Here is a 16,178-nt window from a genome sequence, read left to right on the forward strand (position 1 = left end):
TTTATGTAGTGTTATTTTGTAACTACTATTTTTTTTAAATTCCGCTTTGGTCTATTCATTTCCAAGTTTATCTAGTAAAAACAAAAAGGCACAAATGTATCAGTGCGAAACCTTAGCATGGAAGTGTAACTTATTGTCATCATTGGCTCCATTTGTGACATGAGGCTATGTTTATGTAATTGTATAAGTGGCCATGTTTTTAAGTACTAAAAAATGGAGTAATGATTATATAATGTACAACAATGGTCCTGCATTGGATTTGAAATGATGTTGTATTTCCATGAAATAAAACATGTTTAACTGAAAATAGTAATCATAGTTGATTTGAGTTTATTTTGACTTGATTGTTGTGTGTATGGGATGAATAATTACATTATGAATGGGAAGTGGGCTGTGATCCATCACTTGTCATCATTGATCATGTTTTGCAACAATAGAATAGAATTTAAGATAAATCATGCATGCTCGGCTCTCCAATGGCATTACCCCGACTTGTCAGAGTGACGTCAAGAAACAAATGACGCTGAATGGTCCAACATACGGAAGTGAGTGCATGACATAAATTTGAAATTTCCCCGCTGAAACGCCTATTCTAGTTGTCTCACTGTAAGGCTGAACGACAACAGGCAGGAGGTAAAGACTAAGTGTTTTGAGATGTCTTTTTCAAGAGCGCCTTTAAAAAGGTTCAACGAAGCGGTCGGTAAGTCAATAAAACCGCCTGTTTGAATAGCTGGAAAGATGTTGATGTTTGTTAATTAAAAGAAAAAATATATGTAGTATATGTTTACCTGACCCACCAGAAAGTGTCATGGTTGATACACAGACGCTTGATGAAAAACATCACAAAACTTTGAATTCATAAATGACAAAATGGCCGTGTAAACATGAATGTGAATGTTGAAAATCTACAACTTCTGCCCCCTAAAAGTATTGTTTTGATCTCTTAGCTGTTGTGCTAAATACTCGATAGTGTGTCATGGGGTCGCGTTGCTTTAAACGTGATACTAAAGGCGTTCATTTCAAGTTATTTCACAGATTGTAAATTAAATAATATTTAAACTGTCCGTTAATAGGAATCGATATCCTTTTTTCTTTGAAAGTTTTTGGCACATCATACTGACGCAGGCAGGCCTTGCCAAACTCTGCAGTTCGGTGCGAAAATTCCTTCCACTTGTAGAATGATTGTTTTTGGATTATGAACATTTTTACCAAAGGTTGTACTCCTGCACCGGGCATCTATAACATCAAAGCTGAAGAACCCAAAGGACTTGTATCCTTTGAGAGATCTGATCGGTTTAAAGAGTCTAAAGCAGGTTGGTAACATTATTTCACTGATAGGCACATGTCTCCAGAACTAATATAATGGCGCACATGTAATATATTTATATATATTTTTAAATCAGGTGTATGTTTAGTGCCTCCATCATCCCCCTGCGGGGTCGCTCTAATGTCTCCAGTCAGAAGAACAATGTCATTTGATGGTCTGGTAAGTTGCAGTTTACATTAGAATACAGTTTAATAATATATCGTATATAACAGGGATGTCCTCGATCTGATCACATCATAGCAAATTAGGGTCAATCACAAAATTTTCTAAGGATTGGAATCGGCTGAAAAAGTTTGACAATGTATTTATTGTTTTGTTTAAATTGTGTGCTAAATAGCAGCAAAATATTCCAAATGTACAAGGAAAAAATTCCATTCTCTGTTATAAATATGATATTATTATTTTATTACTTGATACTGAATCGGATTGGGACTCTGCATCGGCAGGTCCTCAAAATCAGGTGACTCGAATTCGGGTCCAATTGTGTCTCCAACTGCACAGATATTTACCCAACTATGTATGTTATAGGTTGATGGGTCAACTACAAGAAAGAAAGAACCTTCCATGACCTTGAAAATGAAACAACATCAACTATTGGAAAAAGAGGTGCACCCACATAAGTAAATTTGGAAAAGGAAATCCAGAATTCAAAATGACTTGGATATGATAAATGTTTCAAAAGAATGCTACAAGTGTTGCAACTCCTGGTAGCTGGTTTTTATTGTCTATATATTTTATAATAAAATAGATTTTCCCCTTGCAGATCCGCCTACTCGTGCAGCAGCGAGGGGAGCAGGATCGTCGGTTGTTCTCTCTTGAAGAGGACCTAAAAAAGATGGAAGCCAAACTTTTGGCGGCAGTTAGGGAAAAGACCAGCCTATCTGCCAACATCACCTCCCTTGAAAGACAGAAGGCGGAACTAAAGAAAGTCAATGAGCTCTTAAAAAATAAGGTGTGTTTAACATAGCGGCTCGTTTCCAAATTGTCACGAGAAGATATGTCATGGAGGTTATTTGTGCTGCCTCTACATTGTTACGAAGCATGTTTCTTCCCAGGTTTCAGCTGACACGACAAAAAAGAAGATCAATTCACTGACAATGGAGTTAATGGACGCCAGGAACAAATTGGACTCCAAAAATAAGGTGTCATTTAGCTATATCCATTCCCCTCATTACAAAAGTTTTCATAACCATCCTTATTTGAAAAACAACTGAATGTAAGCCACTGACATGATTCATTTGTCTGATCCATTCTCACTCGTTTTGATGTGAATGTGAGTGCAAATGGTTATCTGTGTTTGTAGGAGCTCTGTGACTGACTGGTGATTAATTTTAGATATAGTAAGTCTTATGATCCCGGCCACGATATGTGCTTTTGAAAATAGATGGATAGCAACATAATGTTAGATCATTTGTGATGAGCAAATATTCATTTGCCAAATATTCAGTTGTGTATGAAAATGTACTGTATGAGTGCAGGAGCTGAATATTCTGCAGCTCAACGCTGATGCTCACCTCAAGGTGTTAGAAATGGATCTAACTGCTAACAAGGATACTGTCAAATCTCTAACAGACAGAAACAATGACTATGGTAAGCAAGTACTACAGCAACAGATCACCTAAGCATGTTTTCATCCAATGTAAGATATTTTTGTTAATTGTATTTCATATTTATGTGTCATGCAGAGGGCCTCCATCAAATGCTGAAAGCCCAAAATGAGGAGTTGGAGCAGCAGATTGAAAGATTACTCGGTGAGGTGACCCCTCACGGAGGCACCAAACTTCTCTTCTTCACTGAAATTGATTTTTTTTTAAATTTTAATTTCTGCACTAACGGAACCCCGGTGCACTAAACGTTACGTTTACCGACTTAAGCATAATGCACAGTTTGTAAACTACACAATTTATAGGTTCACATGATCATTGCTAATGACTCTGGTAACTTTTACGATTGAAAGGCAACATTGGTATGATTCTCCATTGCAAAGAGCTTCTCTGGCAACCAAAGGTGGAAGAGTTGTTTTCTGTTTTAACATTTTGATCCTGTTTGGAGTGCCATATTCGGACACCAGGCTTACATTTTACTCCTTTAGTTTATTCATTTTTGATCAACATATTGGATTACATTAAATTGAACAAACGTTTCCCTTGCAATATTGTTCCAGGTGAGATAATGGAACTCAAAGCAGAAGTCAAGGTGGTGCAAGGATATCTGGATTCAGCGAATGATCAGATTCAGGTAGGCATTAAATGAAAAATTAGTATGTTGGTCCATTATAGGCATAATTTAACAATTGTGTTTTTTTTTTTGGAAGGATCTCCGCTTAAAGTTGCAAGAGAAAGCACAGCAGGACATTCTCTGTAATATTGAGCAGCAGAACACAAAGTAAATGAGCAATTGTTCCCTGTATTGATATAGATTTTTGTATTTTAACACTATACTGTAACTAAATATCTTTTTCTTGTTCTGCAGGCACCTAGAAGACAAGCTAGACCAATGCAGCATAAAGCTTGAACGTACAGAGGTTGCTCTTAGGCAAAAAGAGGAGGAAGTGCTGAAATATCAGCACGAGATGCAGTCCTCAAAAGATAATTATTTAGAAGCAGAGAAAAACTTGAAAAGCCAAGAGTTAGAGCTTAAGGCTTCGCAAAAATCAGTGAGTGAATTGGAGATGCAACTAAAATTCACGAACCAAGAAGTCCAAGACTCCCAAGCAACAGTTAGTCAGCAGTTGACTGAGTTGGCTCTGCTACAGGAAGCCCTCCAAAACATGGAGAGAGAGATGGATGAAAAAGTTGTGAATCTTGAACACAGGTTTATGATTTCAACAGAGGAGAAAAGTATGCCGACCCACCGATATCAGTAAAAATAGCAAAACAAATTAATACATTTCTATGTATTTGTATTATTATTTATTAGCCAAAATTCAAGAGGAGAGCTCCAAGACAATAGAAGAATTGACAACTGAGCTCAAATTGCTGAAAGATGCTAATCGAGATGAAGCTGAGAGACTGATTCGGTTCCAGAAAGAACATGCTTCAGTCATTGAGGAACTGATGAAAGAAAGGGTCATTATTATTAACATTATTTTTCCCTTGCTTTACTTGTATGACATATTTTCCCCTTTTGATTTGATTCCCTTTATTTGTGATGTGGCACATGCCTTTCCAGAAGCTAATTTTGCCCCCTTTGATTTTAACTTCTCAGGCTCTGGTAAATTCTCTGACTGTACTGGTAGAGCAACGGCGACAAGAATCGGAGGAGTGTCGAAATAAATTAAATGAGGAGCTGGAGGAGATGTTGGGAGAACTCGCTCTCATGGAGGAACAGGAGCGAAGACAAGATGAAGTGAAAGATCAGTGTCAGCAGGAAATTATTGTGCTGGAGAGACAACTGAGTGAAACCAGGGAACTATTTGAGCGGTGAGTAGTAATCAAAGTTCTAATCAGCTTCTCAATTTAGTAGATGGTGTCATTCTGTACATTTTTGTTTTATTTGAATGAACATTTTAAAGTACACTGAATGACATCTGATAATACAACCTGCAGCTTCCCGTATAATTGCAAGATTATATAGGTATAGATACAAGATAAGTCGCCCATTGAATTTATTCAATATCCTTGTAAATAAAAACAAATGGTATGTGCATTTTCGTTTTATGAAATTAACTTGCAAAAGCATTTATCTTGGCCATATAGTAGTATCTAAAAATAGGGAAAAATGTTGCTTTGAAAAAGTAAAAACATGTTTTCAAATGCTTTACTCTTATGAAACACATAAAATCACTTTGCTTACAACAGAAATATAAGAATATTTCCTCCTAAAATCTTTAGATTTTGAGATTCGGGACCATTAAAAGCTAAGGTTTCTAAATTACTAGTTTGTCAATACAGTTGACTAATTTGATAATCCATTAGTTGTTCGTTAAATAATTTCATCTATTGACAAATGTGATTGATGGCTTACTCATTTTGGTCTGCAGTAACATTTTGCTAAAAATACAAATCACCTGCTTCACATAGTTTCAAGTGACTAGCACTCTATTACAATTCATGTCAGTAAATAAACTGCATTTTTCATCTCAGCATGGGTTTAAATTCCTGGAATGCAGCATTTTTGACATTCGCTGCCGCAGACACCGCTGCTTCCAGCTGAGTAGCACATCTGTTATACAGGATAAATAACAACATTAGCGTCCCACGGGCTGGCTCATCCTTTCTCTCTCCTAATCTCCTTAATGAAGACAAATGTTCAGGAAATATTCTTGACACGCTGTAGAAAACTGATTAGAAAGTGAATGCGTAGTTTCATCAATGACGAGACTAGTATCTAACTAGTAAGTAAAAATTATTCTCACTAAAACATTTGAATGTATAGTTGTTTTTTTAGCGTGGATAATTCTGATAATGCTTACGTCTATATTGGATCATTGAAATATTTACTAACATAATAGGAAACCCACATAATTGTTATATTCCCTCTGCTCAAATTTTTTAAACAAGAATATTTCGTCTTTTTTATTATTGTGTTTAATAAATATGTTAATCTGAAGCATAAATTACAGTTCATACATATTTTTCAGCATTTTTATTCCCAAAATGTTTCATCCCAAATTTTCTTGAAAATTGTAAAACGTCAACCCCAATTTATACTAATCCAAAGGCTTTAAATGCCGATTATTCTTTTAAAAGGACATAGAAACAAAAAAAGGCCCCCAAAAACTTTATAGCATAATGTCTACTGCAGGGGCGCTCACACTTTTTTGCTCCATGATCTACTTTTCAATGAGCCAACGTCCCGCGATCTACTTTGTTAGGGTTAGAATTCAGGGATGGGCAAAGTGGTCCTAGAGGGCCGCTGCGAGTGGGTATAGTACAGGTTTTTGTTCCACAGACACTTAATCCAACTGGGGTTGTGCTGAAATGGGAAGCACCTGACTCCAATCCACTGATTGCACTTCTAACATACCACATTAGTGGAAAGGTATCACACAGCACTTATTGCAGGGGTGTTCAAACTTTTTTTGCTCCAAGGTCTACTTTTCAGGGAGTTAAATTTTCACAATCTATCTTTTTTACAGGTCACTGACAAACCTCAGCAATTATATAATTATATACCTCGCATTAGACTATCAACATGTATGGGAGCGGCAAGGAATGGGGGTGAAAATCCACTCTCCGTTCACTCTAAAGCTTACTAGCTAAGGAAATCGGCAGAGGGGAGGAATCAAAATGTTATTGTGTACGATCTACCAATAGTACCAAAGCATGTCCTTTGCAGTAAGACCAAAGAACTTTCATTGTTGAAAGAGGAGCATCTGTCAGCCTTGAAAGAACTCCAAGAAGCATACGCAAGCTCCCTGGAAAAAAATGAAGAGATGTCTATAGAACTAGAAAGGTTGGTTTATCTATCATATGCCTTATTTTGCAGTGTTCTGTTAGTTTAAGATTCTGTTGTCCTATGAAGTACTAAAGAGGCTGTGAAGGAAGCAGACAAAAGCCAGAAGAAAATGAAAGAAGAGCTGCAAAAATTGACCCAGCAGATGGAGGAGAGGGACAAAGTGATTCAACAAAAAAATCAGGAGGAACAAATGACCTTGGAGAATGCAAGGTTTGCTCCTTACCTTGGTCACAAAACATTTTTACCCTCGCCTTTTGTTTAATTTTTTTGTATTATGTCTGACTTTAGACTGTTGCAGGAGACACAGGCTTGCCTCGCTCAAAAGGATCAGCAGATGCAGATTATGGAAGAGAGCCATGCTATGAAAATCTCTTTGTTGGAGCAGGAGCTACAGCGAGAGGCAAAAGACAATGAAAATGCATTGAGGCTAGTCAAAGAGGAGAAGGAGGCGCAGCTTCACTATAGGGAACAAATGGCCCAGAAACAGCTCGAGGAAGTCGGCCAAGAAAAGGAAAATGTAATGGAACAATTGCTGCAAGAAAAAGAGGAGAAAATTAAATATCAAACAGCGCTTAAAGTAGAAAGAGCTGCCCTGCAGGCTGGAACTCACGACATTCAAATGCTTAGGTCAGAGGTTCTCAGACTACAGACTGAGCTCAATAGATTGACTGAGGAAAGAAGTCAGCTCCAGTCTCAAGTTGAACACTCACACCAATCAGACCTGGCATATCAGCATCAAGTGGAGGTGGCAGATACAGAGAAGAAACAGGTTCAGTCTCATCTCGATGAACTTCAGTCCAAGTATGTTAACCTTCAGGCACATACGGCCCTCATGGAGGAGAAGGTGGAGGGTCTGCTGAACCAAATAGAAGACCAAGAACAAGAGCGGTGCTCACTGCAGCACCATGTCGACACACTGACTCAAGAGAAAGTCACACTTCAGTGGGAGATGGACGAGCAGCAAAAGAAACTCCAGAAACAAATTGAAACACAGGATGAGAGGTGAGACACTTAATATACCATTTATGAAAAGCGCTGCTGCCAAACATATTTCCACAGTACAAAACATGTTCTTTCTTTAAAGTTCCCTAAGTTCCGAGACAGAACACTGGAGGGCACTGTATGAGGAGCTACATGCTAAAATAAAACCTTTTGAGGTCAGTCCTTTCCGAACAAGTTAAACAAAACACAGTTTTTAAATTGATACACGACAAATGAACTGTAACTTGTTAGAGGTATTTTGCATTTTGATGATTATTTAAGATAATTAAATATGATTATGTTACTGAGAATTGGTAGCTAAAAGTTGCATATCCATCTACCTAATAATTTCACTCTCAATTATGCACTTTTAAATTGACCTTTTTTTCTGCTGCCTACAGGAGCAGTTGAATAACTTTGCTGCTGAGCGAAATGCACTCCTTAATCTAAATGGAGCGAACCAGGAGGAGCTAAATAAACTGTCAGATGCTTACGCCCATCTCCTGGGGCATCAGAACCAGAAGCAGAAGATTAAACACGTGATAAAGCTGAAAGATGAAAATTTTAACCTGAAACAGGTAACACACCACACCACATCAAATGAATGGCGATAAAATGTAGTCCCAAATTATAATGATTATTATTTTTAACTATGGCTAATGATGATAGGAGCCAATGTTCCCTCTAATTTTTCGTTGGTCTGAGCAGAAAGTCAACCTCCCTGAGCGCACTGAGTACCAGTGTGAGCGACATCATCGGTACTCGGATGATTCGCCTAAAAGACGTTTCGCCGACGGACGTTTGACAGACGGGCAGGTCGCCGAATGAACGTTCGGCGGAACGTCCATTCGGCGACCTGTCCATTTTTCATGTAAAACATGCTGTAAAACACGAAAAACATAAGTGGACAGAGCTACTGCCTCTTGCTGCCGCTTAAACGGCGCCATCATGGGGAAAGGGGTAAAAAAAAAAAAAAAAAAAAAAAAAAAAAAAAAAAAAAAAAAAAAAAAAAAAAAAAATCCGATTTATTTTTTATTTTTTTTACTGCGCGCCATATGATTGCTGCTGCGCAGCGAGGACGAGAGTAGTGCGCAATTGCGCACGCGCGCAGCTTAGAGGGAACACTGATAGGAGCTAATCTATACTTCACATTTCAAATCAATTTTATGAAATTTTAAACATTCCTCACTAGAAGCAGTCACAACAATGGACAGTATTAAAATGATAAAATACCTTTCAGGCAATATGTTTACATAAAAAAAAGAAAATTCACAGTTAAGGTAGACAAAAGCTATTGAAGCCAAATATGAAAATGTGATTTCCTGGATAAATGATCAACCTACGTTAATCGGCAGAATTCCATTGGATAACGGGCAGTGTTCTATTGCACATTTGGGCTTTAAATACTCCAGGAACTGTAAAGGCCTGCCTGGTAAATAAGCAAGCTGTCATGCATTTGAAGCCCTGAGCTCTAAACAGGAGCGTGACAGATCGGTTTCCCCTAATGTTAACTTGCAACATTGACCAATATAAATGTTCAGAAAATTACCATTTCAACACACTTTTTTCACTTTTCTTGACTCTGTGTAGGAGGTGATGAAGCTTCGCTCACAGTTAAACGGCCAGAAGACTGATCTAAAATCAAAGTTTAAGGATGATTCTCAGCGCAGATTTGATCCCAGTAAAGCATTCCAACATAATAAAGAGAACAGACACACTGAGTCAGCAACACCTCTGAAACAAGGTGAGGGGTCAATATCTTGTTTTCTACTACTTTTCTAAAGATTAAATTCAAGTAGGATATTTATTGATTTTGTTGGGAACCTTTTATTTTGCAGAAAATCCCACAGCAAAGAGATTATTTTAGACCACAACATCAATGGTGAAGATTCTTGTTTTTTACATTAGGTTTGATGTTTTAGGTATCCAAGCCCAAACCATAGAAAAAGTTGATTTTTTTAAGAAATACCCTGCAGCATGTGGACAGCGCCTAAATCTTGAAGAATACATTTTGTGTAGAATTGACGCATTACTTTTTAGTATTAGTCAGTATAGTCTGCATTCTAATACTGTGTCTCGGCCTCTTTGGATATAAGTGTCCCACAAGGTTTTTTTCTTTAAGAAAATAACGATCAACTTTTCTTCCTTCTTTTTTTTAATGAATCTATTCAAAAATAGATTATGCCTGTCACATTTGAGTGACTGAATGAGGAAATGTTTAAATTTGGCTGCTTCCTCGCACAGGTAGATGTATGAATGCATTCAATATTTGAGTGTGGGACAAATACTACATTTGAGTAAACAATACTAAATCAATACACAGCATACATACACATTCAAAACTGAACAAAAGGTTTTGACAAATTTGGTAAAGTTTCTTTTTCTGAGAGGCCTACTGTTGTGTTGTCACCTTTTATCTCTAGTTATAGTATAGTCTGTGTCTGAAAGACAGAAATTTTGTCTAATGTATTTGGGTGCACATCTTTCTGTATTTTAAATAAAGGAGTCTTTCAACTCTTATGTGGCCGTCATATCATTTTTCGTTCTACTGTATATTATAGTTTCTCACCAGCAGAGAGCACTGTTGGATTTTGGGCTTTGGTAGAAATGCTGCAAGAAATTCATGTCGTTGCATTATATTCTAACAAAATTACATCTTTGTAAAGAAGAGCCTTAGTTTATGGTTCATGAAGCTTTATTTCCCATCTTTCTAACATAGCCAAACATGGAATTCAATATCTTTTTCCACAAGTGGCTCTGAATGTTGAGTTAGTGTGTCAGTTGCAGTAGGCTTCTAGGTGGTAAATACCACATGGCTTATGACAGCACTGCTCCACAATGCCTCTCTTCACCTTGGAATCCTTGCCTCCAGAAAAATGTCTCCACATCTGCTGCTCTTTTCTGACCCTTGTAGACGTGAACCCTGAGAGGTGAAAGTTTACAAAGCCAAGTTAAGTCTGCCTGCTGTGCAAACTTCTTCTATGAGCATTAAGGCTCATCACACTTCAATGGAGCCTTAATGGTTGGCTAAGTAATCTGATTGCTTCAATCCTTTTAGTCATCATAGGCCCTCTTTCGTGGAGAGGTGGGGTATGGTTGCCCTCCAATAGCTTCTAACATGGCTATTTTTTTCCAATGGCTCCTGCCACCAAGCACTTACAATACTTAAAAAGTTCTTTCAATTGCTGGGACTATAATTTCATATGTTTATATTCAAGTTCTCTTGGCAACTGATGTGACTGTGAATGCTCATATTACAGCTCACATAATCTGGCAGATTTGTGAGTATATTTCAAAGTGACCTTATAAAGAATTTTTGCGAGGAGATACACTGAGCACAAATAATTGAATTGGCTGAGTGAGTGTGCCTTGTGATTGGCTGCCAACCAGCCCAGTGTGTATTCTATCTCTTAAAGTCACCTGAGATCAACTCCACCTCTCCCACAGAGTCTAATAAGACTGAAGAAATGCCAAAGTAGTAGTCTGAGATGCTACTTTTTATCTCTAACTAAAACATTAAAGGTGAAAAATCCACACATATCCAAGACTTCCACAAAAGAGGATTTTTGAATAGCCTTACGGAGCAAGTTTTCCAGATCCCGCTTGTGAATTCGTTTCGGGCTGTGGAAAAAACCCCTCTCTCCACATACAAAGTACAGAGCGTCCACAAGGTGAGAGCCACAGAGGTGTTGGGTGGGTACAGGGGAGACCCATGGAACAGGGAACACCAGTAGAAACAGGATGCACAACACCCATGATGTGTTGGCCATAGAATGGGGACCTGATGAAGAAAATACTGCATGTGAGAACTTCTCTGTTAGATGCCTCTGGGGAATTCTGCTTGACTGGTCACTTATGGTTTAATAATGTATCTATAAATTTGAAAATTAAGACACTATCATAAAGATCAGAGGTGTGAGACTCGGGTTGGTTCGTGAGCCGCTTTAACGTCAACTTTATTTCACGTGGGCCGGACCATTTTAGATATAATATTTATTATAATATACTTATTTTTGGTAAATGGATTAAAATAACTGGATTAAAATCCCTGAATATTAAGTTTTTATAGATCTAAAGCAATGTTTATTTTAGTTTTTTTAATATATATTTAGATTTTACAAAAGGATTTTTGAACTAAAAACAGAAAAAATGATTACAAAATTACAATTATTGATTTAAAAGGGGGAAAATCAGGACATTTAATATAAATCTATACTCTTCATTTTAATTTGATCCTAAAACAATAAGTCGGCACTCATGATTTACTTTCCCGGGCCACACCAAATGATGCGGCGGGCCAGATTTGTCCCCTGGGCCGCCACTTTGACATAAGTGATATAGATGGATACTAAAAGGAAGTTTTAAAATAACTTATTCAGCTAAAATAACTTTTTACACCTCGTTTCTTGACCTTGTTTCTTCGTTGGTAAAGAAAAAAATCTCAATTGAATTAACAGTCTAGTCATAGGCCTCTTATTTTTAAGAAGTAAACTTTTTTACCAAAGTGTATTTCAAACGTTTAAAATACCTTTGACCTCAAACCTTTCACAAATGAGACAAAGATAGAATATGTCAAAACATGATCCAGACAGACTCAACCGGACTGGATTACAGTGGTACTCTGTTAAAGTCTATTTTAGAGCCTGTCTACATTGACACTGCAGGGCAGTTCAGATTTCTTTTGCTCAATATGACATGAAACTAATTTTTTAAATGCAATGTTAATGGTCAACAATTATTACAAATGTACGACCCAAGCTTTGCAGGGATGTGCATTTAAATAACTGCTGTAAGATCACATGCTCATCTGACCTATGTATGTCTTTAAAAGGCAACTTTTACAATTGACAAAATATACGGGTGAAAAGGAATGGTAAAGAAACAACCTAAAAACAATCAGTGGTAACAATAAGATGTTTTCAAACTGATAAATTAATAAACAGAGCAGTCACGGGTTCATTTGTCTTACGGTAGGAAGAACTACAGTATATGAAAATGATTACATTTGACATAAAATCTAGTTTGGGCATTAGACCCTGCAGCGTGAACATAGTCAAAGATGCAAATTGTAATTTACAAGAACGCAAGGCTCCTGCCAAACGAAATGAGAAAGAAAACGCCTAAAAGTTCAGCTCCAATTGGCTACTACCTTGTTTCAGGATAATACTTGGGAATGATCCAACATGCTTAACATTTCTCTACCTTGGTATGAACCCTCGAGACAGGTCGACCGGTTCAGGATTACTGGCTCTTATCAGAGTTGAATTTAGCATATTGAACCTGCTTTCAGGTGGAAAAGGTCATTACACATTCAAACAATGGAGACTACAATCCATTTTAAATCACATTTTGTCAATATCTTTCACATTTATATCACTTCTCTCCAAATGTTTGACAACATGTATATTGAATTAGGTCATTCTTGGAATCCACAAAGGAAATTAAAATTTGACTGATAAAAAGCTTTCTAACATATGACTGAGTACTGTGCATGAGCGATGAACATTATATAAAAACAAAAAGGTATAATAATTATTTTGAGGACCCAAGATTTCTGATGGACGTTTAATTAATTATGTCTGTAAACAGGAAATTAACTGTAGTATTGATTAAATGGGCTTTATCTTAAATTTTGAGTTGGACTGATGATAAATGAAGGGAAGGCCTGTGCTCCAAAATCATTGAAGATTGTGTCAGTATATTCTCAAGGTCAATCCCTACCTTGGTGCTTTGCTGAGATTCCCATTGATGCAGAATTGTTATCAGTGTCATTAATTAAACCATTTTTGTAATGAATATTACACTTTTCAAGTAGCAGCTTCTCTTTCAAGGTGAACACATTTAGCAGTTATTTGAAAACTATGCAAGGCTTTTGTGGCGGTTTTATTCTGTACTGCAGATTATTGGCTTGGACATGAATCATTATAACAGTAATCTTTAACAATGCACCAGTGCCAGGCATTACGACATTTAGCTCTATCTGGCCTACCAGTTCTCTGTCCACGGCTGGCTGTATGCCAGGGTCTTGGCACAGTGGACGGCCCGAATAATAGATCTGCCTGCGCTGCTCATTAATTTCATTCGGATTATTTTTTACATGGTTATTTTCTAAGTTAAAGTCTTTAGGGAGCACAAAAAAATGCTTACCTCTGTTTGAGGCCTCAGTTGTTGCAGAGCAGCTGGTCGTTGCAGATGAAATGGGAGTAGAGCTATTGGGTTATACAAGTACAGAGAACATCTCTACTTGGCTACATTTCCAAGACATACAGTATCAATACGTGCACCTGCCCTTTGTCATCATGGGTGTGATACTCCAGCCCTCTCATTTACACCTTGACCTTTAAATATCCTGATCTACCTTTGAGTAACACTAAGTCATTTACTCTATATTACCATAGCACAGCAGTCAGACAAAGTTGAAGACATTCTGAGAGAGAATCTGCACACCTGCTGCGTGATAGTCTGATAGGTAGAGTTCACTGGGTGACAGACAAACACCATATGTCACGTTCGCTGATGACGTTGGGTAGTAGATTAAAGGATTTCCTGGATGAGTAGTGACCACTAGTGGTATAGATAGTTTGTCTATGTATGGAGAAAAAAAAAAACATGATAATGAGAATTAAAACCAAAAGTTTGCATCTGATAGTTAATCTCAAATCATTATGGTAGTATGGTAGATATACTGTACCTCACAAAACCAGCTGATCACATATTTATTTGCAGATGTTATTTGTCAGAGATAACCTTTTGTAGCCTGTAAGATACTGACAGCGAAAACTCTGTTGCCATTTGAATATATTTAATGCGCTACCAGGCATCAAGTCCAATGTGTGGTTGCTATGATGACCGGGAATTTGTCATACATTTGGTGTCACACTGTCATCAAGACAAATCATGAGGCAATCGAAAAGACTATTTCCACAAAACATCCCTAAATGTCTCGATTTTTATAGCTTGGCCAATCACAACAATATTACAATATCATTTTTGTCTTTCCTCCAACCTTTTAGCTGGTGTCCCTTGTATTGTAAGGTACAAATCCTCATAAACATTGTCCAAAATGGCGTATAAATCTAGTTTCAACCACATATGGTACGTGATTATTTAGTATCAGTAATGAGCGATTCTTATCATTTGTGGTCTCTTAAACCAACTGTAGATAATAAAAATACATGGTATATCTGATGTGTGCTGAATAGCCATGATCAGATATATTATGCGTTTCTTCTATAAAAGTTATTAATGACTTAGAATCTGTCTCTTGTCATGTGTAGCAGCTGTTTTCTTTAATTTCAGAGTGCTTTTCTGAGGGTTGGCCAGATTTAAATGAGAGGTCACACATAATATAATTTTATATCAGAGGATGACTCAGTAGTTGGATACATTACTGCTTACAATCACTTCTTTCCATCTTTTTATATGAGCATTTTTACCTTGGTTGCTAGTAATATGCCTTGTAAAACAACATCTGCAATTGAATTAGATAAGATACAGGTCATTAAAACAAGTGGACAATATCAATGATTAATAGACAATGGAATATAATTACTTCAAGTTCTCATTAATTTGATTTATTGTGGTAAGTGAAATTCTAAATGAAAATTTTGTTATGCAGTATGGCCTATCTTGAGTTAAAGATGCCCTGATTCCAGACATACTAAAAAAATAAAACCTCCTTGGATACATTTATAAACATCTGCAAAATATCACCTAACATTTCTAGTCACCACAAATGATGCAATTGTATTGAAGTATATAGTAGACACTGCATTTCTTATAAAAATATGCTTATTTCATGACCACTATGTTTCCACTTTATAGTACTTAACCAGATGTTGCAAGTTTGCAAATATCACTTGAAATATTTTTGGTGATACAGTACATCCCTCATATGGGATAGTGTAATTATATTTTTTAATTGATTATGTCGCCACAATGATGTGGAGAACTCACTATTGATTATTTAAAAGAAGAAGAAAAAAGGTATTATGTTTCAAGTTCCATTCCTGGGACTCCCATTAGTCTTTTTCCTAGTGTTTTGCTTCAGGAAATAGATTTGCATGTTGAGCATTGGCTCAACTGTCCCAGATCAGATGGAATAATGTAGCTTCTATAAATGTGCTTCACTCCCTTTAGCTCTTTATAACAGATGAAGGTTATATGTATTCACCAGCTGTACATTCACCTTTAGAAGTTAACATCAGTTCTTTGAATGGTTAAATTTCTTTTTACTTCTACATTACAACAACAACAACAAATGGAGATCAGCTAAAATGACAATTGCCATTTTTTGGTCAACAGAAAAAGCATAAAGGGCCATTTGCAGTCAGAAATCATGTTATATGTGCAATACATTTAAAATTCTATAATTCTTCTCAAGTAGTCAAGATTCTGTAGAAGCACTGAATTAACTTGCATTGTGAATCACTGATGTCAAAATCCACACTATCTTCATTTGACAATTGCC

At 36.8% G+C, this 16,178-nt stretch overlaps 2 protein-coding genes across 3 annotated transcripts; one reads left to right on the forward strand and one right to left on the reverse strand.

Annotated features, from left to right (window-relative positions):
* The first annotated feature begins 564 nt into the window (after positions 1–564).
* Positions 565–10,228, forward strand: LOC144082812 (uncharacterized). Its single transcript, XM_077610238.1, has 20 exons — positions 565–700; positions 1,215–1,313; positions 1,404–1,486; positions 1,856–1,933; positions 2,091–2,279; positions 2,383–2,469; positions 2,806–2,917; positions 3,013–3,078; positions 3,492–3,565; positions 3,642–3,712; positions 3,800–4,167; positions 4,247–4,395; positions 4,535–4,749; positions 6,608–6,724; positions 6,794–6,937; positions 7,016–7,729; positions 7,812–7,884; positions 8,110–8,286; positions 9,299–9,452; positions 9,547–10,228. The coding sequence occupies exons 1-20, from the start codon at positions 655–657 to the stop codon at positions 9,573–9,575; spliced, it is 3,045 nt and encodes a 1,014-aa protein (XP_077466364.1). The 5' UTR covers positions 565–654; the 3' UTR covers positions 9,576–10,228.
* Positions 10,207–14,192, reverse strand: LOC144082813 (insulin-like). 2 transcript variants are annotated; one of them, XM_077610239.1, is made up of 4 exons: positions 13,976–14,192; positions 13,856–13,887; positions 11,289–11,489; positions 10,207–10,631 (listed from the first exon to the last, which is right to left on the reverse strand). In XM_077610239.1, the coding sequence occupies exons 1-4, from the start codon at positions 14,032–14,034 to the stop codon at positions 10,486–10,488; spliced, it is 438 nt and encodes a 145-aa protein (XP_077466365.1). In that variant the 5' UTR covers positions 14,035–14,192; the 3' UTR covers positions 10,207–10,485. The 2 variants fall into 2 exon arrangements, with proteins under 2 accessions (XP_077466365.1, XP_077466366.1); XM_077610240.1 differs by having other exon boundaries at positions 13,856–13,917; positions 14,102–14,167.
* Positions 14,193–16,178: the final 1,986 nt, after the last annotated feature.

The sequence above is a fragment of the Stigmatopora argus genome, chromosome 9 (genome assembly GCF_051989625.1).
Source record: "Stigmatopora argus isolate UIUO_Sarg chromosome 9, RoL_Sarg_1.0, whole genome shotgun sequence".
In the NCBI taxonomy this organism is placed as follows: Eukaryota; Metazoa; Chordata; class Actinopteri; order Syngnathiformes; family Syngnathidae; genus Stigmatopora; species Stigmatopora argus.

Bases quoted from the DNA above. Each gene is read 5' to 3' on its own strand.
- LOC144082812 (XM_077610238.1), top strand. From the start codon at position 655: ATGTCTTTTTCAAGAGCGCCTTTAAAAAGGTTCAACGAAGCGGTCG. The intron at 2,280-2,382 runs GTGTGTTTAACA...GTTTCTTCCCAG, and splicing joins ATGAGCTCTTAAAAAATAAG to GTTTCAGCTGACACGACAAA. The intron at 6,725-6,793 runs GTTGGTTTATCT...TGTCCTATGAAG, and splicing joins ATGTCTATAGAACTAGAAAG to TACTAAAGAGGCTGTGAAGG.
- LOC144082813 (XM_077610239.1), bottom strand. From the start codon at position 14,034: ATGAGAGGGCTGGAGTATCACACCCATGATGACAAAGGGCAGGTGCAC. The intron at 11,490-13,855 runs GTAAGCATTTTT...TTTCTTCATCAG, and splicing joins AACTGAGGCCTCAAACAGAG to GTCCCCATTCTATGGCCAAC. The intron at 10,632-11,288 runs GTAAGGCTATTC...TTCACCTCTCAG, and splicing joins GGATCTGGAAAACTTGCTCC to GGTTCACGTCTACAAGGGTC.